The 24,705-nt window shown below is 34.7% G+C and overlaps 2 protein-coding genes across 3 annotated transcripts; one reads left to right on the top strand and one right to left on the bottom strand.

The window, feature by feature from the left end:
- The first annotated feature begins 7,748 nt into the window (after window positions 1-7,748).
- LOC144557314 (calcineurin B subunit-like protein) lies at window positions 7,749-13,951 on the top strand. Of its 2 annotated transcripts, XM_078305873.1 has the most exons (14): window positions 7,749-8,249; window positions 8,799-8,979; window positions 9,685-9,744; window positions 10,321-10,484; window positions 10,819-10,882; window positions 11,490-11,558; window positions 11,737-11,832; window positions 11,938-11,985; window positions 12,194-12,264; window positions 12,346-12,412; window positions 12,796-12,846; window positions 12,945-13,052; window positions 13,145-13,189; window positions 13,381-13,951. In XM_078305873.1, exons 1-14 carry the CDS (start codon window positions 7,831-7,833, stop codon window positions 13,522-13,524), a joined length of 1,587 nt encoding a protein of 528 aa, XP_078161999.1. In that variant the 5' UTR covers window positions 7,749-7,830; the 3' UTR covers window positions 13,525-13,951. The 2 variants fall into 2 exon arrangements, with proteins under 2 accessions (XP_078161999.1, XP_078162000.1); XM_078305874.1 differs by lacking the exons at window positions 12,945-13,052; window positions 13,145-13,189 and having other exon boundaries at window positions 7,751-8,249.
- A 736-nt stretch (window positions 13,952-14,687) lies between these two features.
- Window positions 14,688-22,269, bottom strand: LOC144557315 (FAM63A-like protein (DUF544)). The gene is made up of 12 exons (XM_078305875.1): window positions 21,973-22,269; window positions 21,720-21,838; window positions 21,143-21,249; window positions 20,873-20,960; window positions 19,676-20,588; window positions 18,847-18,901; window positions 18,671-18,752; window positions 18,499-18,579; window positions 18,078-18,182; window positions 17,944-17,993; window positions 15,798-15,981; window positions 14,688-14,962 (listed from the first exon to the last, which is right to left on the bottom strand). The coding sequence occupies exons 1-12, from the start codon at window positions 22,115-22,117 to the stop codon at window positions 14,891-14,893; spliced, it is 2,001 nt and encodes a 666-aa protein (XP_078162001.1). The 5' UTR covers window positions 22,118-22,269; the 3' UTR covers window positions 14,688-14,890.
- Window positions 22,270-24,705: the final 2,436 nt, after the last annotated feature.

Raw genomic sequence — 24,705 nt, 5'->3', positions numbered from 1 at the left:
CGAACTGTTAAATTTTCAATAGCTTAACGGATGACCCATAAACTTTTTAAATTATATAAAATTTAATATACAAGTTATTTAAATTAAAACGGACATAAATATAATTCAATTTCTTAATTGTCACTTGTCAGTTGTCAGTTCAGTCGGTTTGGTACGGCTGATTTTTGTTTAGATATATTGTTTTATTTATTTTGGGTAGTCTTTTCCATCTGTTTAGGTAATTTTTGTTCCACCTAGTCTCTACTTGAGGTAGGTGATGACATACCATGCCTTGCTGTCCATCTAGCTCTGTTTAATTAGTAGGTAAAGCAGTCCAAGCAGAATCAACAAGCACATGATACTAATTACATATGTCACCCCCGGTTGTAATTAAACTAAATTAAATCATCTTTAATTAAAGTCTAAATCCGCCTTCAAAAATTAAAATAACAAATAAAAGACCTGAGAAAAACAGTGCATAACAAATGCATTTAGCAAATTGAAAACCTAAAATTATGGATAGTGTAAAACATCTGAGGTACTCCTGCTCTGGTTTCTTGCTTTATTTGCATGTGGTTTTATTTTATACTTGTTTTAGTCTTAATAGAAATATGCAATTCTAAGAATTCTACAAAATCAAGTAAAATAGCAAAAGTAATATGATTCAACCTAAATTGGACATTTCTAACTCGATATTTGCAATATTTTAGATCAAGTGATATGAAAAAACACGACTTATTTCAACACTATTAGCTACTAGGCAAGACCCTCTTCGCTCGATTCAGAGACGCGAGATCCAACTCAATTTCCGTCATCATCTTGTTAGACTCAATTGTTAAATCTGATTTTCTGATATTTATAAAATCATTTTGTATTCTTCTTAATTTTCTTTTACTATAAAACATTGGCTTTCTTAATGTTCTAAGAATATAACAGCTTCCTCTTTTTGCTAGTTTTTTTTTTGGGGATAGAGATCAACATCTACCCCTTCCAAAAAATTAAGATGGAATTGTAGTTAGATTTTGCAGAAATAATTAAAACTTCCGATTTCCGAAGAAAAAAAATTGAGTAAAGGATATTTGAAAATTAATAGGAATTATAATTTTTTGGGTGAAATTTTTTTCTAAAAGAGCCAACCGGTACACATCCGCTCGATATATTGTATCAGTGATTTTCTCTTAGCATTTGATTTCTTGGAGAACCAACTGGTACAAGACTAAACGTGATTTTCTTGGAAAGTTTGAATGAGAAATAAATTTACTATTTTTGTTTTAACTGGTAGAGGTCCTAGTAATTGGAAGGGAGCTTCTCGTTTTACAATGAATGAGGATCTTAACAAATTTTATAACAATCATAGTTACAGGGATTGAGAATAATTGAGATGCAATTTTGTTTATTATACCATACAAATAATAGTCTAATATTAGCCAATATTTCATGTATATATGGTTTGAGCATTTTGTATGTGGACTTAAATACTTTTAACTCATAACTTATGCATGAGCTACTCACATAAAACTCCATTTACGTCCGTCCAAATCAGATATCTAAGGCCACACTTATCTATCGACACAAAAATCTGTGCATCTTCATACAGTAAACCGGACTATCATGGATGCATCCAGTACGGTTCAGCACAGGAGATGATAAGCACAAAAAGGAACAAGGAAGCAATGTCTGTTTCTCCGCCCTTTGACTAGGACTCGAGAGAAAAAGGAAGCCCCCACGTAGCACTTTCGGTATTCTTTTACTGTCTCAGGAGGCCGACCATTTACTGATATGAAGATTCGGCATTTTAAAAAGGCATGTTCTATATTCTGAAATTTATGCGGTTGCAATTAATAATTATGATTTTATCTCCAACAATTAATTATTATGAAAAGGCCCGGAGAGGGAATTGTGTTTGCACTTGAAATCACAGAAAATAGAAACCTAAGAGGGCCACACTTGTAATTACAAGTGTAGATGGGCCTCAATTTTTTTTTTTTTTTTTTATAGTATTCAAATTTTGTGATATTTACTAATTTAGACGTGGCAGACTATAAGTCTATAACGTCTTCAGATAGTATGACATTTACGGAGTCTTTTTTTTGCTTATTTTTTTTTTTTTCGTTTTTGTTTTTGTTTTTCTATGCATGTGTCAGCAAAAATGCTCAACCGGTCATTTGATGAGTCCAGATCGTCTGCATTAACTCAAAAGAGCATCTTTTGAGTTAGTACATATCGGCTGTCGGATTGTAAACAAAATTTATATGGCCTTCGCTTAAAACATAGAAGGATCTTTAATGTTAGTGCGGATTTAATTCGTACGAATTTTGAAGCTGATCGGACAGTCCAAATACATTAACTCAAAAAATTCCTTTTTGAGTTAACGCAGAGGATACGAATTCTTGTTTGATAGTCTATTGCTGAAATGTTTTTCTTATTGCTATAAATTATTATAATTATTATAAATTAAATAATTTTATAGTCATATGAATTTACTTATTAATAGTATTACACATTATTATTATAAAAATAATTTAATTAGCAAATATACAAGAATTTTTGTTTTGATATTTACTATTTTGATTTATAGAAATAAATAACGAGATTAGATATTTTTTGAAAAAAAATATATTAAAAAGTGAAACTGTGAAATGGTTTGCAAATTCGAATAAATCAAACAGATTGAACAATTTACAATTGCCATCACCCTGCATGGCTGCATCATAGTGACAAACCTAGCAAAAAATTATAATTCGAGAATGATTCGGCACAATATGGAAGCAAAAAAAAAAAAAAAACCCAGCAAAAAAAAATTGGTTTTTTTTTCACGTTTTTCTCACAAATAATTCGTGATTCATGCTTTATACGCGTTTTATTCGGAGTTCGGTTCAAAAACATTAAAAAAAACAAATAAAACGTAAATAAAACGCGAATGTATTGCAAGTCTTGTCACTGTGCCCTGCATAGGTCACTCTCTCAAGGATCAACTGCATACGGAAGTGCACTATTCTGTCGCCGCATACAATCCATATATAATTCTGACATAATTTTGATATTTATTCTCAGTCAGAAAAAATTTAATTCTAGAAACTGGAGAAGCAGAAACTTGATTTGGAGTGTGTATATTCCACATCTTCCCGAATTCTTATCCTCTGAGATATCTCAAACTTTGCGTGACTTTATGGAAAATCCTAACCGTTTAAATACGTTCTACACGAATCTCAAAGCACACATAATACTGACCCCTGCATCACACCCGAATAGGCACCGGACACGTCGGTCACGCAAAAGTTGAGATATCTCAGAGGATACGCACTCCATGTTCCCGAATTCCCACGAGAAGGCACCAATTGGCAACTATGGCAAGCTTTTCATATTTAATCCTCCTGACAGCTTAGCAAGCCAGCAAGGCAACAGACGTCTCTGCATTATAAATTCCCATTTAGTTACGGGTTTGCACGTACTGAAGAAAAAACAAACATTAAATTTGCCATTTCGCATCCTTTTGCCACGTTTTACGCAGTTGAAATATCACCATGAATATCTGAACATTTTTTTATTTATTAATAATTAACTATTTGTTCTTGACAGATATTTGCACAAAAAGATGAGGCTGATTTTTTGGACAGTTTCTGCATGGTTGTCGAATCAAAGCAGAAGATTATCATTGAAAGAGCTGAGAGAATTTGACGATAATATCGAAAAAAAATATTACAAAATTAAAAAATACTTACAAATCAAAATATTTATAATTCTCATTTAATTTGGGGGGGGGGGGGGGGGGGGGGGGGGGGGAGTATAAAATAATTTTAAGATGAATAAAATTGTACACATAAAAAATTACTTCTTTTTATTAATCTTGTTTTTAGAATCTGCCTCTGCAAACAAATTCACATCCCCTCAGGTTACCTCACTGAGTACAATTGATTTAGACGGCTCAAATTTGGAATTTTTAACTTGATACGAATCTCAAAGTACAAATAATACTGGCCCCCCGTGCTATCCCGAGCAGGCACAGATTGAGATTAAATCTGAGCCGTCCGTTTCAATTGTATTGAATCAGATATCTATGAGGATACGGATCCCTGCAAACAATATGATTTAAATATATATGTGCCAATCTTGCATTTAGACATATTGTGGAAGTATGTATTCATAATACATGTCAGAATTATACAGTCAAGTATTGTGAGGGATGGACTTTTAGAAAAATTTATAAATTCGTAATTTTTTTTTATCATTTTTAACACTTGATCGGAAAAAAGGTACATATTCTTACAAAAATTGTTAAAATCATATTGTGCATCTAGTCTTTATTACGTTGCCTCGGGCTTCCCTAGAGGTTTGCTTTTACCCGAACGGGTAGTATCCGTTTTGCCCGGCTCGTATCCGTGTCCGGGTAGGGTACCGATATTTGAGAAAAAAACCCGTCCAATCCGTACCCGTCCAATCCGTACCCGTCTTACCCGTACCCGAAACCCGCCTATCCGCACCCGTTGTACCCATACCCGCACCCATTTACTCGAACAACTTTACCCGCTTATCCGTTTACCCTTTACCTGTTTACCCGTTTTTTTTTTAATTCAAAATTCAAAATTATTTTGCCGTCGGAAAAAACAGTATTAAAAACAGAAAAAACCGTCGGAAAAAACAGTATTAAAAACAGAAAAAAAAACTAAAAAACAGAAAAAACAGTATTAAAAAACTAAAAAAAAAAATACCCGTACCCTACCCGAGGTACTTGAACCCGTTACCCGAGACGGGCACTGGTATGAAACGGATAGGGTACACCCTTTTAAAAAATTACCCGACCTACCCGTACCCGTTCTACCCGACTACCCATCCTACCCGCACCCGCCCTACCTGTTACCCATCCCGAATTTACCCAAGGTACCCGTACCCTGCCCGAGAGCAAACCCCTAGGCTTCCCCTAAAAAAACTTTATTACGTATCTTTTATTCTTTTTATATTTGAAACGTGGAAAATGGATAGTTTCCCAGAGTCACCAACTCTCATCATTCTGGAATCTGGATGCACCCGGAATAGAAACTTTTCCCCATCATGGGCTGTACCAACCATGTTCGGCGAAGATTATTTCGTGTCCTCTGCATTACTTCAAAAAAGAATTTTTTAGTTAATTCATATCGACCGTCCGATCCGTTTTAATATTCGTGCGGATTTAGTCCGCACTAATATTAAAGGATCCTGTGAATTATATGTAACGGTCGGATTGACTCTGTTTAAAATCAGACGGCTGAGATGTATCAATTCAAAACATGCTCTTTTGAGTTAATGCAGACGATGCGGACTCGGCGAAGATGGCCTCAAAGAACGAGTACGTATCCTCTGAGATATCTCATATTTTGCATAACCGACATGTCCGGTGCCTATTCGGAGGTAGCGTAGGGGGCCTATTATTATAGCTTTGAGATTCGTGCAGAACATATTTAAACGGTTCAGATTTTCCAGAAAGTCACGCAAAATATGAGATATTTCAGAGGATGCGAATTCTCAAAGAACGAGATCAGGAAATGCACGTGAACCAGGTGCCAAACGATTTTTTGTCGGCCGTTGCCCCCATGCGCATTGCACATGAGCACGAAGATCTGGATTCTCATCCTTTACCGCGTAGGCGTAGCACGCGAGAGCTTTTGATTTTCAGAGATTATACTTGGAGATTGGTGCTAACACAAATTTTGACACAAATAAACGATTCACAGTACGTTGGGACGATGTTCCGTTGGAGAGGATCTGGATCTGATCAAAGATCTTATGCAGCACATGCATCGCATCCTGATGCGATCTTCTCTCAGTCAATGAAAAAAGGCCATTTGTGTAGGCCAGTAACTGACGTGGATTGTCTGATGCACATTTAATGCAGCCATTTGTGTAGATCCTTCTAGTTTTGTTACACACTTACACGGTGTGGAGAGACTAGAGTAAAAACAAAATTGAAAATCGACACATCCAAATCCAGTCCGAATGTGATAAATTTCAAAATTAAAGAAGATGAGGGTGGTGTCCTGATCGAGACTTGAAAATTCTGAATTTAAAACAATCGATTGTTATCAGCGAATATAAAATTGTAATATGAAGCTATATGGTATTCGAAATAAACAGTAAATATACTTTTTTTTTCATTTCATGGATTTCCTTACGCTCTTGTGGATTTTTGAAATTGCAAATAAGTCGCCTCTTATATTAAACACTAAAGAGGGAAAATAATCTACAGGAATGCAATATATTTAATAAAAATTCAATAATGCATGACACTTGAGTTTAATCCATTATGTTAATTATCTGAACTTAAACAAATTTAAATTTTGAATTTTAATTAGAAATTTATAGTATTAAGCATTTAGTTTGATTTCAATAGACATATAACACTTTAGTAATGTTGATTATTTGTTGTATTTTTAATAAAATCAAATATTGAACGATTTTATTATCTTATGTTATATTATTTTTTAGTATTATTGGAATAATTTTAAATAATGTTCCTCCTTTTTGTATCCAAATTATAATCTGCTTCGCATTTGTTTGATCAAACATAAATAGTACCGTTTTCAAACTAATGTATCTTTCACATGCATTACCAATGTATCTTTCACATTCATTTGAATCAAGAACGGAGTCAAATTTTCTATGAAGTTCAAATATAAATGAAAATCAAATATATAAATTTCTTTTTACTACGAATAGATCACTTTTACACTATTTATAATATTTTATTTTAAATTATATTAAAAATAAGATATAAATATAAAAATTTAAAAATGAATGGATCAATTCTATAACGTAGATTCACCTCTGATTTAAACGCCTCTACGAAATTAGTAATTTACAAGTGAGATTTTTTTGTTTTCAAGTTTTACAAGTAGAGATGTCAATTCATATCAGTGTTGTAAAAGACATCCATTTAGGCCGATTAGTCAGTCAATTAGTCGTTGGCATTGATCATACCGTCATGGATTTTTCTGACTAATCGGACGATTATTTTCAAATATGATAAATTATTTTATTTCCGATTAATGTTTAGCGGTTCCTTGTCTCAAGGGCGGACCCATGATTTTCGTCAGGGAGACAAAAAAATATCGAATCGGGTTTAAATAGTTTATCATATTTAAACCCACTAACTAATTGGGTACTCGATAAAAGAACAATATTTTGACATATATTTTTCAATGCTCTAACTTATAATTTATGATCCTTTAACTTATAATTCTAATTAGTAATTACCAATCATAATTCAAAAAAATTATTTTGATTTTAACACTAAAATTTAACCCAATTACAAATAAAACATTTAGAGGGGGACATTTTTTTCGGAGAGAGACAAAGTCAATCGGTATCGATAGATCACCACTAAAACTTGAAATCCAGAACTTGCCCCATACTCGGGTACGGATCCCCTAAAGTAACCCAATTTTTGGGTTTTCAAATGGGACAGTCCAATTGGAATCCGTTGCTCGAGATTACTTCGTGATTTGAATTTATTTCTCAGAATGTGTGCACCCCACCTCGGATAGATTATCACGGATTTCAATGGAACGGTCCCAATTGAAAACCCAAAAATTGAGTTATTTTACTGGATCTGAACTCGGTCTAATGTGGGTCTGCCCTGCCTCGTCTAATCCTTATTAATTATATTGAATTCCGAACACAGCAAGTGCCAAGTGGGAACGTGAAACCTCCGCGGCTTGCTCGCCACCTGATGCGACATGCGAGCTGTTACTCTCCACTATTTTATCGCGTTAATTCTCCTCCTCTCCCTTTGCTCCAGCTTTACATAAAGCTTTCCTTTACCAAAATTTTCTCCCTTTTTCCTCTCCACCAACTCCTCTCTCTCTCTATTACTGTCTGATGTCAAACCCTAGCACTAATGGCGAGCTTACCTCTCCTCTTCTATCCACTTCCGACGTCATCCTCACCATCTCCGACTCAACGGCTAATGGCCACTCGGTCACCACCTCTCCACCGCCAAATCCATTCGATTTCTTAGGGGCATCTCCATTAGAGATTCCTCCACCAAGTCCCATCGATCCTTTCAGAAATCACACACTTGGAATTCGCGGATTGTATGAATGGTGCAAGATTCTGATTTGCTTGCCCATTGCTGCTGTGAGATTGGCGCTGTTCGGGCTATCTTTAGCAGTGGGTTATGCAGTCACCTGGGTGGCGCTTCGGGGATGGAAGGATTTGAGGTCTCCCCTTACACCGTGGCGCCGGCGCCTCATGTGGGTCACAAGGATTAGTGCTCGTTGTATCCTGTTTTCTTTCGGGTAATTTCGTTTGATCTGATTGATTCATAAGTTGCTTTTATTGATCTAAACGGATTGTCCATTATTCTGTAAAATGCACGCTCTTCTATCTATATGACAATCAGGAGAACAGATTATTAAAATCATTAGTTCTCTCTTGGCTAACCTGATGGGATTTGATTGGTCAAGGGGCTTTCTCTTTATCTTTGCATTAAATTATACATAACTATTGTTTGATTGGTTAATCTGATGCACAGCGGTCTATAAAAGTTGAATTTTGACTTTGATGCCCGATTGGTTCAATATGATAGTCACAGAAACTATATTTAAATTATTTGTTTAGGTAATTAAGGAAACATGCACAGGATTTAATATTATTACAAACTATTCTAAGAACCTTTATTTCTCAATTTCGAATAGCTTGCATGCAATTCCTTTTGTCATTAATTTCTTTTTGTTTTGCATCTGTTATTTGAGTTAATAGCTATTACCTGAGAAAATTAGATCTATCCAAAATTGACAATTCAAACTGATTTTTTTTTTTAACCATTTTTCAATTGTGCAATATAGGTACCATTGGATCAATAGAAAAGGAAAGCCTGCTCCGAGGGAGCTTGCACCAATAGCTGTATCAAATCATGTATCATATATAGATCCTATATACTACTTCTACGAATTGTTCCCTACAATTGTTGCTTCAGAGTCACATGATGCCATGCCCCTTGTTGGAACTATTATTCGTGCAATGCAGGTAACTCTTAGTCGTGATACCCTTAGGTATTAACTTATCATGTGTATACTTTCTTGTGCTTCTTTGCTCTTTTGTGATTTAGCGCTGTGTTAGATATATCAAGTCTTCAACATAAAAAATAATTATGATCAAATTCATATAAAGAAGATTTGAGTTGCACAAATTGTAGTTAAAGCATGACACGCGGCTCCTCTTTTGGGGCACTAAAGCTTCATTTTCGCATTTGCTCCATGACAATACCAACTTTTACAATATCAGTCCATCAACATTATTCAATAAAAATAAACAGAAATACTAGTCAGTGTTTCAAATCATTCAAAGTATACATTGTTACAATGACCATTTGAAATGTTGTGACCAAGGAACTTTTCTTTTTGTTGAGCCTTTGAGTGAAAAATGGTGCCAGAGACTAAAATGGTACCATGGGATGTTTTCGAACCCAAACTGTCCAGTGGGAATGTTCAAGGGCAAAAACCGTAACATTGGAATGTTAAATGACATATTGGGGAATGGATGACGCTGGGCAATTTGTATAATTTACTGCATTGAGAACCCAAATTACAGTCCTTCACTCTTATTACAGTAAATAACATTTTTTTTTTCCCTTTTTTCGTTTGTTTTTCTTTTTTTTATCTTTTTTTTTTCATTTTTGTCCTCTTCAAATAACAACAGACTACTCAATCAGTAAAGTTCCTGTTAATGTAGGTTATTTATGTCGACAGATTCTCACCAGCTTCAAGGAAATTTGCAGTAAATGAGATAAAGGTATATAAAACTACTTTATTAAATTAACTACTGGTACAATGTACTAATAATGTAATGTACAGAACCAGTGTATACCTAAATATACAATGAGGAGGGATCCGATTACACCATTTTTTTGGTGACACCGGTTACACTCTCCATTTTCAAAGTTTTCAAAGTCCAAACAGTCGATCCAAACCGTTCAACTTGTTGGATATGTTAAAATGTGCTTGCAGATCAAATTTTACATTTTTTGGATTTTTTTTACTATTTATTAAGTATTTAACAAAATCGCTATATTCAGACCGTTGAATTTTTGTACCCATCTTAATAAATAGTAAAAAAATTCAGAAAAATGTAAAATTTGATCTGCAAGCACATTTTAACATATCCAACAAGTTGAACAGTTTGGATCGACTGTTTGGACTTTATAAACATAGGGTGTAACCGGTGTCACCAAAAAAATGGTGTAATCCGATCCCTCATATACAATAGCTAAATGAAAAGGTGGCTATAGCATATTCCAGTTGCATCTTTGAATCATAATTATTATCTATATGATACCCATGTACACTTGTTAGGATGTGCTGATTTCAGAGAAAGGCTGCCTCCAATAGTTTTCCACGGGTCATGTTGTTTCCTGAGGGGACTACCAGCAATGGAAGATTTATGCTTTCATTTCAACATGGTGCTTTTGTACCTGGCTTCCCAATACAACCTATTGTTGTTCGTTACCCCTATGTGCATTTTGATCAATCTTGGTACTCTTCTCTCTCTCCTCTCCCTCATGCATGCACAAGCCATCTAGTAATCAAGTGTGATAATTTTTTCAAATATGAGTAAATTTTTTATGAGCAATTACCCAAGAATTATACTATGCATGCACCACTCTATTATTTTCAGAAGGATTTTGAAAGAAAAAAATTGCTGCATAAGACTTATTTGAAAATGACATAGCTGCAATCTGCACTGTATGACATCTTCAAGGTGGGATATATTCTCCAAGTATTTGTCTGAGAGCGACTTCATTGGTTCATTAAGGTTTTATCATGCAATTTGATTTGATTAATTATTTCTCTGCACCTTTTTGTTCAGGGGAAATATTTCACTACTTATGCTGATGTTCAGAATGTTCACTCAATTTCACAATTTTATGGAGGTATCTACTGCTTTTTATCAAACTTCCCAAATACAAAACAGATAAAATTAAACTAGCAATTATTGAAATTGCACAAAACCCCCGAATTATGCATAAATTGCAAAAAGAACTTGAAAAATTCATGAAAATAGTTGGTGACAAAGCAAGAAAGCTTTCATATGTGTGGATACAACATTTCTAAGTAGTAGATAACCAAACCAGATGACTTTAATGTTACTGACATGTGCACTCAGTATCATTTAATTATGATTATCCTTTGTTGTTGGACTACTTTGAAATACTAAATACTGACTCAATAATATGATTTTTATCATTTCTTCGATAGAGTAGGTTTTTTTTGAAAAAACCTATGATTTTGTTCTCCTAGACAGTTCCCTTTAAATGTATTTCTAATATACTTTTATTCTTCTTTTTCATTTTTTAAAAGCAAACTTTGCAAGTTATCAAGCCAATGGTTCCATAAGATGGAGTGCTTAGTACTCACTATACTTTAATAGTCGAACATACATATTCACAAACACCAACTTTTAAAATAACTTCTTATGTGGTGAATTTCTTGGCTACACTCTTTTCAAGTTATAATAACTTTGTTGATCTCTCTCTCTAGGTAGAGTATCTTCCTGTTGTCCATCCGCTTAAGAGCAAGAATGACAGCGTCGCTCATTTTGCAGAGAGGGTGAATCTTTTTCTTTCTTCTCTTATACATTCATTTTTGAATCATTGCAAATATCTTGACATGTTAGTTCTTGTTCACAGTGTTTGTCACCTTTTGCTATTGGCAGTTTTGTGGCGTGACTATTTTTCAGTTCTGTCAATTTTTGCATCGACAATAAACTCTTTTGTTGAATTTTCAGACGAGTAATGCGATGTCTTCAGCACTGAACGTTTTACAAACTTCTCATGCTTTTGGTGATGTATTGATTGTATCAAAAGCTGCTGAGGTCACAAAGGTTAGAATTTCCTCAAAATATCAAACTCTTTTCTTTTTTATTTTGTTTCAGCTTGAACTTTTAAATCGTGCCCAAGTCATTGGTTTCATCTCATTTTTCTAACAGCAAGCTGACTGCTCAAACTACATGGTAGAGATGGCATGGGCTAAAAATGTAAGTCTTGATTTAAATTTTGTTCCAAATTGATTGCTTCTTTTTAATCCGAAGATAATAATATTTTTTTTAAATTATGACTGAAAAAATGTAATTCCAAGCTGATCCTTTTGTTAAACTGGTGAGAAAATTCTACTGTTTATGACTATTTTTAGATATTTTGCTTATTGTGAGAAACGACCTAATCTAATTCTTTTGACCTTGCTAGATGTTTGATATAAACACCTCAGAGGCATTGGAGCTTTTGGATCAATTTTTGTCACTGGACCCTGATTCCAAGTAGGTGTTTCGCATTATCTTTACTTATTTTGATGGTATTGCAAACGTCTTTTTCTTACTATCTTTTCGTCTAAATAACAGTGGCAGAGTTGGCTTTCATGAATTTTCAACTGCTTTTGGGTTGGGTTGTAGTCCACTATCTGAGAAGGTAAATTTTATTTTGCTAAATTCCAGATAGCCATCCTCTCAACTAAACAGTAAACACCATATTATATCTCGACGCTTTTCTATGTGAGATATGCTATTCTAGAATAAGACAGTAAGTAGGCTTTGCTAGACTTAACAAAACATGTTTCTCTAATTTGGGTAATTATACAAACTACCTAATATATTTAGATCATTAGGTCAGGTTTATATAATGAGGCTATGGAGTATAGCCATACATTTATAATGGTGAATGTGCAAAAATATAATCATCGCAGAGAAATAGTAGTAAATGGATAAAGAAAAATTAGACTGGAAAATATGGATAGGATTTATTTTTAATATTGATAATTTGGAACTTGAAACTATTCTTTTTCTTTCTTTCAGATATTTCGATACTTCGATGTTGAAAATAAAGGGTCCATTTCGTTTCGTCAGGTACTTTCATCCTTAAGTTTTATACTCCCAGAGAGATCCTTAAATTTCATTATTTTATGAGTTGCATCACTGTATTTATTTTATACAAAATTATGCAGTACTTGGCGGGGTCAGCACACATCAGGAAGCAAGAAATGTTTTTGGGAAGTTGCGTAACTGCATTTGAGAAGTGTAAAAACACAAATTTCCATATCTCTTTTAACGAGGTAAACATAGAATTTAAGTTTGCTAAATGCACTCTTGGCTCTTATCATTTGATGTCAGACGGCTTAAAGATGCTTTTATCAATTTTATGCAGCTTGCTGATGTATTGCAATCAACACTTACATGCACCAACAACAATGTAAGTAAATAACTAGATGTATTGAAAGTTCAACTTGTTTTTTCTCCTGTATTGACACAGGGACTGAATTATTTGCAATAGAAAACAAATTTTTTAAAATAAAATTAAGCCAATAGATGCTCGGTGTTATATTGTCCTTTCTTTTACATTATTAACAACAAAATAACTCTTTTTACCTTGTTGTTTCACAGGTTTCTCGGCTATTCAGCATATTTGACATTGATAAAGATAAGTTAGTGAGCAGAGATGATTTTATGACGTGCTTAGACAAGTACCCTTTTCTGATTGCTCTTTTCACACATTGTATCAAGGACTCCATTATAGAAATCGTTTGAAGGCGACAAAAATGCCCTTTTATTTAAGTGGGGCTGTTGACGTGCCATCTTTTTGTGCAGAGGAAGCAGCTGTTTTGCTCTTCTAGCGACCGTAAAATCTGTAGGGGACTTTATTTTCCTTAAATTTTTTTTTTTTTTTTTTTTGTAGTAAAGCAAATCAGCTGTTGCCAAACGTTGTAGAGGGTGGATTGTGGCCGAGGTCCTAGTACTAGTTAAAGAAAATTTGTGATGAATTGTAACGTGAGAAAAAAAAGAGGGAAAATACAATATACAGATTACATGACATCAGGACTTTTGCCACTTTTTACCCATGTCATGATATCGATTTGTTTGCTTGAAAGAATCAAACGTGGTCAGAATTTTGGGTGGTTTTGTTAGATACACGTGTAACCTGGTTATTATAAAAGCTTATTCATTTCTATTATTATCTGCAGAAGTGCTATGGCGGTAATATTATATTATAAAAGCTTATTCATTTATATTATTATCTTCCGAAGTGGTTATGGCGGTAATATTATATTATAAAAGCTTATTCATTTATATTATTATCTTCCGAAGTGGTTATGGCGATAATATTATAGTTGTTTATGAACTTCGCTACAAGCTTTCACCAGCAGTATTTTTTTTTAGAAACTTGGCAGATGCTGCTCCATCAGCAGCAATTTAGGTTAAACTTTTCAGGATTGAGATCCTTTGAAAATGATTATATTGACAATCACAATGATGATTGAGATAACCTTTAATTTGTTAAAGCTTGACAAATTTGAAGTAGTAGAAATAATTTATGAATGTTATATTAACAATCACGACGATTAAGATGTGAATGAGTTGTAGCCTTGTAGGCCTTGGAGATTAGTCGTGTATCAAGTTTTATACAATCTGAATGTCATTGCATGCCTACAACCAGGTTAAATATAAATTATTGCAAGTATAAAATCATTTGATGAACAGAAAAAGTAACATTAAATTCAACGAATATTATAGATCATAATTTGAAAGTCATATATGAAGTTACCTAGTTGTGACTACCTTAATTATCAAATTAATCCATTATCAATGCATCCTAACCAACTTTTAACGTATGAAATTGCATCAAAGTAGCCAACCATCATCAATAATTGGAACATCCATCTCATGAAAACCACAATTCTGATAAGAGATCATGCAACAAAAAAAATGAAAATAACAAAATATATAAAAGAAATCACGTATACAAAACTTGAAATTCAAGGTTTATAGAGAAGGACAATTCGGCGAGCTAAATTTTATAAATTTCGTAAATTGTAGTAAGATGAACATTGTTTTAAGAATTTATTATGTACAACAAAAGTCTAGGGGTGCTGTTCACACGACTTTACAACATGCTTCACATAATTGTGCATTTCTCCTTCGGCTTTGATTCACTAGGTCTTTGTTGAACATTTGAGGCGCCAGATCGCTGAACCAAAAAAAGGAAAAAAAATAAACAATGACAAATTACAATAATAGAAAATAATAACCAACAAAACAAATACAGAACAACAACAAAATCACACCACAAAGTAAAGAAAAACACCTCATTCAAATTAGAAACAATATGCAGGCGTTTGACTAAGATCTAGGATATGGCCGTTATTCTGGTAAATTTCATTTCAAAGGATTAATTGGCCTTCTGAAAGGAATACTTAGTTTAGAACAAAGGAGAATAAGATGTAAAACAAATATTTTCTAACTAGTTCAAGAAAAGAAAGAATAGAATCAAAAGATAAATAAGTATTAATGGATCTTGAGTATATATAACCTGATTATGCATGATTTAATAGACTTAGTCTGGGTAATCGTAAGAAACTGTAAAACTTCTTTAGACAAATATATAACTGACACACACAACTTTTTGCAAACAAAATGAAGACATTGACAAGAAATAGCATGTAATCGTAAGAAACCGTAAAACTTCTTTAGACAAATATATAACTGACACACAACTTTTTGCAAACAAAATGAAGACATTGACAAGAAATAGCATATTCCATTAGGATAACCTCACCACCCAATTAATTTTGGCCATTGGTAATACATTCATGCACCAACAAATAGTAATGCCAGTTTTTCCCAAACAATGTTCCCCATTACCCTATTACCCCAAAAAACCAAAACACCTGCCCACTGCATATATGCTCACATCACATGCCCCGCACCTAAACTGATGCGGTCAATGCCCAAAAATATCTAACCACCTAGGAAAGCAAAGTGAACCTATTAAAGAATGAAAAGTTAGTCCAGTTAGAAAATACCTGAGGGCCCACAATAAGCCTCGAACCGCTGCCAGGTGGACGCTGAGGATGGGGAAGCTGCTGCTGCTGTTGTCTTTGTTGTTGCTGCTGCTGTGGCTGCTGTTGTTGCTGCTGTGGCTGTTGTTGCTGCTGCTGCTGTTCAAACTCTTGTTGCTGAAGTGCTATTGCCAGTTGCAAATCCGAGCTGTCAAATTTCAAGTTGCAAATTATTGATTACTCTGAAGTTACAAGCTCAATGAAAAATCTATCATAAGATTTCAGCACCAACCTACTTGTAAATGATAAAATTTCTGAGTCATGTTGTATGAGAAACTAGAAAATGGATTATTGCACAGAAAAGTAATGGTATACTAGGATTGGTATGGTACACCTGTTTGACATATTATGCCCAGAGAGTTCAAGACCCAAAACATATTAAAATATTAATAATAAAGGACCCAAATAAAGAGATACCAGAAATGGTTTAGCATCTTAACAGAGTCATTTCCTTTTTCGTTAATAAAATGGTTCTCAGGTGATATCTAATTTCTCATATTCAACTATTCACTCTTTGTTTTACATCACCTATTCGAATTTATAACTGCAAAGCACAACAATTTTAAGTCGCGTGTCCTATTACAAAAGTAATCATTTAAAAAAATGGCTTGTCCATTAAAAGGAAGACACTTTTTAAATGCTCTAATGCGTGAAACTTTTCCATTAAAAGACGACAATTATGAACAATCATGAAAGCTAGTATTTAGTTATTATGGATATATAAATGATGAGAGGCATATGCATCAGTACTTGATGTTTAGGCAAGTCTTTGACATAAGTGCCATAAAGTCACCCACAGAGAATATGTTTCAAGCTATGTCACAGTAAATCAAGCACATTTTCAGTCTGACACATTAAAATGACACCAGGCATGAACTGACCTGGGCTCCAACTGTACAGAAACCTCCATTAGACACTCCAAAAGTTCCATTTTACTGATTTGAGGATAGATAACTTACCCTTAATATTGAGATTGTGTTAGAACTTGTCACTTAAGCTTGATTGATTGAATTTACACTACATACACATGTTTTTAGCATCCAAATTACGTTTTATGTGTCATTTTTGTTAAATTTTTTTTTTTTGAGGACCGGGAAGCATTGCCGATGTCACACTGTGAATTTTTTAAATCTCATCTCCTTCTGCAGGCAAACCAAAGAGCTAAATATGTCCTGCAATCAATTTCTTAAATTCTTTGGCTCTGAATTAAAAATTGACGTCATAGATTGCATGTTACTAGAATCAGAGGCGGAGGTAAAGAGAGAGTATGGGGGTCAATTGATCCCCATTTTAAATTTTTTTTTTTTTATATTATGTGTGATTTTCTATGTAATTTAGGATAAAATGTCAAAAAACCATAAAATTAACTCCCATTCTCCACACGAAAATTTTATACAATTGACCCCCATAGTTCGAAAGTCTGACTCCACCCCTGACTAGAATATTCTTTTTCTAAAACATTAACTAAACAAATATAATGAGAATTAGAACTTAACTTATTAGCTCTCAAATAATAAATGAACGAACAGGGACTTATTAGAAATCTCAAATAATAAATGAACGAACAGGGACTTATTAGAAATTTCAAACTAATTGAGTCAAAGAAATGCTGCTTCCTAATTTCCGGGCAAGAAACCAAAATTTAACCCATCTGGACAAGGTAAGGTACAAAAATCCAGGATAAGTACATAAATTCAAGTATGTCCAGTTCACTTTTGTCTTTTTTATATTTATTAAATAAAAATAACAAGGGCTCCAGTAACCCTGGCATCCTTTTAAATGCCTCTTGCAAGAATTGGACCTGCATCTCTCTGTAGAGAGGCGAGGTCCACTATCACCATCTGTGTTGGGCCATGGTTCTTACTGGAATCTTGCTAAACTACATATACTTTACCAGACTGGTACCAATAACAACTAGTCAATAAAGGAAGGAATCATGTATAGGAACAGCAATATCCAGATAAAAATGAAACAATCACCAAAGAAGAACAATGCACTTTAGTCAACAAAAAGGAATAATTCACTATAAATATCAATTAACCTCCCTGGAACAAGGATAATGCACTTTAGATGGCTAACCAAATATAAAAGTTTGTTTAGAGATAATTACTTTGCAACTGAGAGCGATGAATCTGGGGTTCCAAGCGTGGCAAGATAGTCCTGTTAGCAAAATTTAAATTTGGTAGTTGGAATAAAGAACAGGGACTTCAAATATTGAAAAATGTGCTTTTAGATAATTCATACTGCAGTGATTGTCATGGCTTGTTGTTCATTCCATGATTCACTTCCTCGATTCTCAACTTTGAATTGGGTGAAGTTGCCAGTCATGAAAACAGTGTCACCGTTCACCTAGTTTATTTCATGCAAAGAATATGATGTTATAAATCATCTATCAAATTGGTCAACAACTGAACAACAAAAATTTAATCAGCTCTAATTAGACTAGAGTCTTCATCCCCCTTTGTTTTTCTTCTTTTCTTTTAGATATGTTTGGCCTTCAGTATATCTTATTTTCTGAGAACTCTGTAAAGCAAATTTTGAGCAACTTGTAATTACTCCTATATGGTTCGGAAGAAAATAGATAAGTTGAGCCAAAACACAACATGTACTTGTTCTCATATAGTTAAGAAAGAAATAGACAAGTTGAGCCAAGATGCAATCATACCTCATTCAGCTTTTCCCAAACCAAGTCAGGCTGATTGATGTAACCTTGGTCAGTAGCTAATAGGTACAGCTCCCCATTGTACTAGAAAGAACAAACAAGTGAAATTTTAGTTAAGCAAGCAAAATCGTATCTTACGAGTTCCAGAAGAGAAAGAGCAGCATGGTATTTGTACTTTGAACATAGTGCTGAAGTGGTTATTACGAAAAAAGACGCAGAGTTCCCTTTCCTTGAGGCCATCTTGTAAGCAAAATAAGCTGAAAATTATGAAGAACAAACATTGCTATATTTTATTTTTATTATACATTACAATAAGCACAACAAAAGGAGACAATTTGAGGGGAACAGTACCCATATATAGTCAGCTGGCTTGCATTGTTTTCCAGAAATTGCTTTATCAGTTGCCCTGTAAACAAAATATATGCACCAAACCAATGAATTTCAATTTCAAATATTCAAAACAAATATAAGTTCCATTTGCACCCGCACCCTCCAAATATGCATATCCAATGCCTGTTTTTATCAGCTGAATGAGCAAAAACTTCCAATATATCATGCATATGTACAATGCTCCCGTAGGACCCATACCCTGGTTCAAACAAGGAAATAGTAATGACAAGCTTTTAGTTGGCATGTCAAATCCATTGTCCATCAAATTGACAGGATTTGCAAGTACATGAACTAAAGATCCCAATAGAAACAAACCCAGTTTCAAATCCTAAAGATCAGATAGATCTTAATCAGACAGTTTAAAAGGCAATAAAAAAAGACAATGAACACGATTTTCCATCATTTTATACTCAATACATAATGATTCCATAGTTAGATGATAATGCACCAATGCTGTCTGCTCCTATAAATAAAATGTTTTATATTCGCTAAGGCCCTGTTCGGCGGAACCGATGGAATGGGAATAGGAACAGGAAAAGTTTGAACTGAAAATTACTGTTCACGTGGGAAAAAAAATTCAGTCTGAGTGAATTTTTTTTTCCCCACGTGAACAGTAATTTCGTTGCTGCAGCCGAACAGGCCCTAAGTGTGAACACTGGGTACAAATAATTCCCCAAGGCATAACTTTGTTGTAGGTGCACATGCCAAACTAATTATTCATGAAACTAACCAGATCCACTGAAACAAAATATGCTTCCAAGAAAGTATTTTCAAATATAGAAACACTTACACTGATGATCCTCGGGTTCATCTCCTGATTCATGAGGAGAAGCCTCCTTGTTAGCTTTCTCTGCAAGAAGAACCTCCCCTTCATAAACTGGTTCGGGACTTTCATATACCATGCTCCTAGAATTTAGTATGTGCTCTTCTCCTTGGTACATTGGCTCATTGTCTACAACATCAGGTCCATCCAAATAATTGTCCTTCACTTCCTCAGGTACAGTTCCCACTGAATCATATTCCTCTCCAATTGTCCCAACTAACTGTTCTCCATGGTTTCCTGCCATGAATTGATTGACATCCAGAGAACTGTTCTCTGATGACAACCTGGGAAATGTAACCCCCTCTGAATTCTCAACACCTTCAGGTGCAGATTCAATTAGGTCAGTTTTGTCCTCCTTTTTATGAGGCAGTGCTAGTTCGGGTTCTGACAAAGCACTATTTTCAGTTTTCATTTCAAATAGTGGAGACTCGTCAGGTTTCTCAGTTGCATCAGGTGTGCTCTCATTTTTAGGTGCCACCAGCTCAGAGTTCTCAACTTTAGCATTTTCCTCTGAAACAGGAGAAATGACAGACGAATCAATAACTGGGTCAAGTATTTCAGATTTGGATAAATCCAAAATCCGCTTAAGTTCTTCTTCCTCCTCTATGTCACCCCGCCTCTTCTGCTCATCAGCTGAAGGAATAACAGGTGGGACTGGGATGTCCTCGAAGGATAATCCTCTGGAGAGAGAAGGAGATGGCACACCAAGGGTTGCAGTGCAGGAAGCCGCAAAATCAACCGTTTGACCTTCTTCATCTTGGTTGACTTCTTGTTCTGACTTTGTCGGTTTAGTCTCCTCTTGCTCCGATCTTCTTGTAACAAACTCAGCAACAAGAGTATTGTAAGATTTGGAACCAATAACAGATGCTGTTTCTATATCCTGAAATATAAAAGGTGGTAAATGATCCACAAGCAAATGTACCAAATTAGAGGATTGAATAAAGTATATTACACGATAGTCAATTTTACACTAAGTACGGTCTAAAACAAAGTTTAAAAAAAAGAAGCTTTAGTACAAACAGAAGACATATTTGCCATAGCCTTTTGTCCATGTGTTACCAAGGAGTTCTATCAGTTCTATTTATTTCCACCCTTCTACACAATTAAACTAATGTACCAACTAGTACCATATAGGTTCTAGCAAACAGCTATTTTCGTGCGTACCTGCGGATCAACTATCCAACCATGGTACAAGGCGATATCCAGTAGATCAAATATAGCACACTCCCTTGTGAACTCAAAATCATTGATCCTGCATCATAGTAAAATTTGATGAGAATATCATGCAATGGTGAACCCAAATAAATAAAATATCCCTTTTTTTCTCCAATTCTAGATGTTACTAGAAGGCTACATTGCATCTTATATATTTAAGGACCTAGTTACTTGTGAAATTTCAATCTCATATAAGAATTAAACAAACCAAAGACTCACTTTCTAAAAAGCACATTGACATCAATTCCAGTTGAAAGACGAGGCAGCAAATCAATAGCATCCGATATGTTCTGTTGTTGGTTGTTAACATATGCATCATCCTTATCCTTAAAAGAAAAATAAGGGACGATTTATCAAAATATTAGGAAGTAACTAAATTAGCATACAATTGAAGGTTCCTGGTGCAGAGATAGAATGACTACAATAAGAAAAAGAGCAGCACCGTTTCAACTATGGTGGGTGTTTTTTTTATTTACCATCAACCAATTGAGCATGAATATATGAGATATCTATCCAAAAGAGTAAGAGAAGAGGATATCAAGTTGCCTTCAAGACCTTAGAAAATCACTCTTTTCTCCATTTTTACATAATCTTCTGTGCCAGTGGGACGGTAACTCCTTTCTAAATGGTATGACATTGGTATATCCAGTAATGTAAAAATGAGGAGAGGAACCTGGGTTCAACTTACTAACGCTGGGTTTTATATGACAGGAAGCTGCCCTTTTCTCATTGATTAACCTATCAAGGTATAACTAAAATCAGCAATAGAAAGCTGAAGGAGTTAATTAAATCAAACCTGCACATTGCTATTGGAATCGATCAACCTCTCAGCCACCAGAGAAAGAAGCTTCTGTTGAGTAACCTCTGGTTCATCCACACTAAGATTAATGATATTTCTCAAAAGCAACACATTGCCTAGCATATATCAGAACAAAAGAAACCAGTATTAGGTCAAACAACACCTAATCAAACAATATTTGTAATAAAAGGAATCATACTATTCGACTCCAGTACAAGAGCGGAGTAAAAGTGAAAAAACAAAACAATACAGATTGCTAGGAGAGGGCAAGGTCCGTTTTCGTTTTGGAGCACGATCGGAGTGGTCCGACCAAGGAACTGGACCACCTTAGTCTTGTAGACCGGGTCTCCGGACGCCTCCGCCTCGTCCCGCCGCCCCTCAGCCTCCTCCGCCATTTCTCGGCCGCGATCGCAGCAACCGCACCCCTTGTTTCTTTCAACTCCTTTTCTTTTCTCTTTCCTATTTTGACCGCGCAAAGATTTCTTATTTTGTATTAATTTTCTTGGTTTCCATTTTGCTTTCTGGTTTAGGTGATTATATATCAGTGGGTGATTAAATAATTAAGACAGGCTGTGACGACAGCGGGGTCCGGGCCGTTAGATAGCACCCAATGAGATCGAGCAAGGAGATCTGGCCGTTGATTTGTGATTAAGTGGGGATTGATTAGAATTTAGTTGGGGTAAGGTAAGGTGGAGAGAGATATTGGAGTTGGAAGAGGAACACAGTACCGACGCCGGAGATATCAGTGGGATTCTTTTTTGGTATGGTTGGCGACTTTACGCAATTGTAAATTTTGTTTCTGACCCCGGGAAATGTTAGAATATGTAAAATTACCCGTATTGGTTAATGCGTCATCAGGTAAAATGTGGAACGCCTTTCCTATTCCAATGTTAGTATCGGAATTATTTCATAGCTTAAGTGCCAAGCAAAGATGTCACAAGTTCTGAGGTCATGCTTTCTGGATGGAAGACTACTGGATTTAAGAATACATTAGAATTACTGAAAGAGACTTTTATAGACGAAGGAACATGCATGGAAGTTGAATGAAAATTTAGGATAAAATTGATGAACTTTACGTCGTTTTAATTGCATTTCTTGGGTCCCAAGTCGAACCCTGATTTCCAACAAAAGAAATGAAAATGAACGAGGGGACCGAGGGGTTGCCGGGTTGGTGGAGCGGTCAAGTTAGTTGTTTATCTGATTAATTGATAACACGGTACGGATAAGATATCGATTCCGCTAACTAATTTGTTTAACGTGTACGATATCAGAATAAGTTTAAAAAATTGTAAATATTGACGAATATGATAATTGTAAATATTCTCATATAATTTCATTTTTAATAACCTTTAAAGTCTCATCTGTATGATGCTCAATTTTTTTCTGAATAAAAAGATCTCAAAATAAATTGTCTTGGTCGAGACATCGCTTACTTTTCTTTTATATTTATTACAGTATTTATGTAATTATGCTGCAGCTTTGTTGCTTTAGTTTATAATTTAATTAGGATTGTTCGTCAGGCATCGTTTCGAGAAAGAATATCTAATGAAAAAAGATAAATTATAAAAAGAAATAATTTTATGAAATACATTTGTATTTTAAAAAAAAAATAGGCACAAATATATATTTTTATTTTAACCACGCAGTAATTTATATAGAGGAACACAAAAAAACCGATTTTTTTTTTTTTTTTTTTAAGGTTAGCAGATGACTGCCAACAAATTTTATAAGAAAAAAAAAGTTTAATTATTACAACTTGACTCCATTAAAGTAAAGAAACTAAAATGAGTAATTCACACTCTGTAGTCTGTACATTGCTATTTCTTGTCTAAATTACTAGACCAACCATAGCACGCTTGGTTTCCTCTCGGTATACACCTCATCATCCATTATCTATCCAAAAGCCGTATCTAATTTCCCCTACTGTGTCCGCCAAAAGCCGTGACACCAATCGCCGCTTATTTGAGAAGAGCTTTCTATTCCGCTTTCTATGACAGACGACTGTCCTTGCCCGACTCGGAAGTTGTAGTGTGCATTCAGTGCTTGCTCGACTCGGAAGTTTTAGTTACCACCTCAATATTTTAAAATCTGATATTACTATCGATTTCTAAAAAAATTAAAACTTAGTACATCCTTATCCTGATTCTGCATTGTGTTTTGCAAACGGGACAGTCTCTCACGGTTTGTGTGTTGGTCCGGTCCAAGGATTGATACGGTCCAGGTTAGACTGGCCAGATTTCAAGGGGACGACTCAAACCCGTGCCATGACTTTGGTCCCGGTCTACACCAGTTGGTCCGGTCCGGTCCAGAGTCTGGCCGGTTCGATTTTTTTAATCAATTGTTTAAAAAAAAAAATTTGGTTGAGGTTCGGTCCAATTTAGTCTATATTTGCTAGTTTTGGTCCGGACTTTGTTCAGGTTTGGTCTGCGTTGGTTCAGGTTTGGTCCGGGTAAGTATGGTTTGGTCCGGGTTAAAACAATCCATGGGTTTTGAACCGTTCGGGTTGGCACGGTTCTAGTGGAGAAAACCAACTCAAATCCAGACTAGACCTGTCCCGTGACCCCAGTCCACGTTGGCACGGGTTTAAACTCCAGTCCATGTTTTCCTATATTTTAGTTCAGTATGAGTAAATTTGAGCTGGAAACTCATGCGCAGCATTACTCTGCACACATAATTTTAAATTGTACATAGAGAAATAATAATGTCTCAATTTCTCGAAGTAATGAAATGGTAACTAAAAAAAATACCGGCAGAAAAAATTGCATTTCTTTAAAAGTTATATAAGACCTTAGATCTATCGAAAACTTTTTAAATGAAATGAAGAATGGTGACATACGAGTCATCAGATCAAAATAAAATGAGATGAAGGAAACAAATCAGATGGATGAAAACATATCAAATGCTATGACATAAATTATAATTTTTTGAAGGCTACTACTATACATCAAATATCAATGACTTCTTTTATATATTTATTTCTAGG

Source organism: Carex rostrata, chromosome 7, assembly GCF_964058835.1.
Source record: "Carex rostrata chromosome 7, lpCarRost1.2, whole genome shotgun sequence".
Classification (NCBI taxonomy): Eukaryota; Viridiplantae; Streptophyta; class Magnoliopsida; order Poales; family Cyperaceae; genus Carex; species Carex rostrata.
Note: the sequence above shows the minus strand (reverse complement) of the source record. Positions and strands in the feature narration are given on the sequence as shown.

Bases quoted from the DNA above. Each gene is read 5' to 3' on its own strand.
- LOC144557314 (XM_078305873.1), top strand. From the start codon at position 7,831: ATGTCAAACCCTAGCACTAATGGCGAGCTTACCTCTCCTCTTCTATCC. The intron at 8,980-9,684 runs GTAACTCTTAGT...CTGTTAATGTAG, and splicing joins CTATTATTCGTGCAATGCAG to GTTATTTATGTCGACAGATT. The intron at 12,413-12,795 runs GTAAATTTTATT...TCTTTCTTTCAG, and splicing joins GTAGTCCACTATCTGAGAAG to ATATTTCGATACTTCGATGT.
- LOC144557315 (XM_078305875.1), bottom strand. From the start codon at position 22,117: ATGGCGGAGGAGGCTGAGGGGCGGCGGGACGAGGCGGAGGCGTCCGGA. The intron at 18,183-18,498 runs GTATGATTGCAT...GAAATAAACTAG, and splicing joins TTTGGGAAAAGCTGAATGAG to GTGAACGGTGACACTGTTTT. The intron at 14,963-15,797 runs GTATTTTCTAAC...TTTTTGGTTCAG, and splicing joins GGCTTATTGTGGGCCCTCAG to CGATCTGGCGCCTCAAATGT.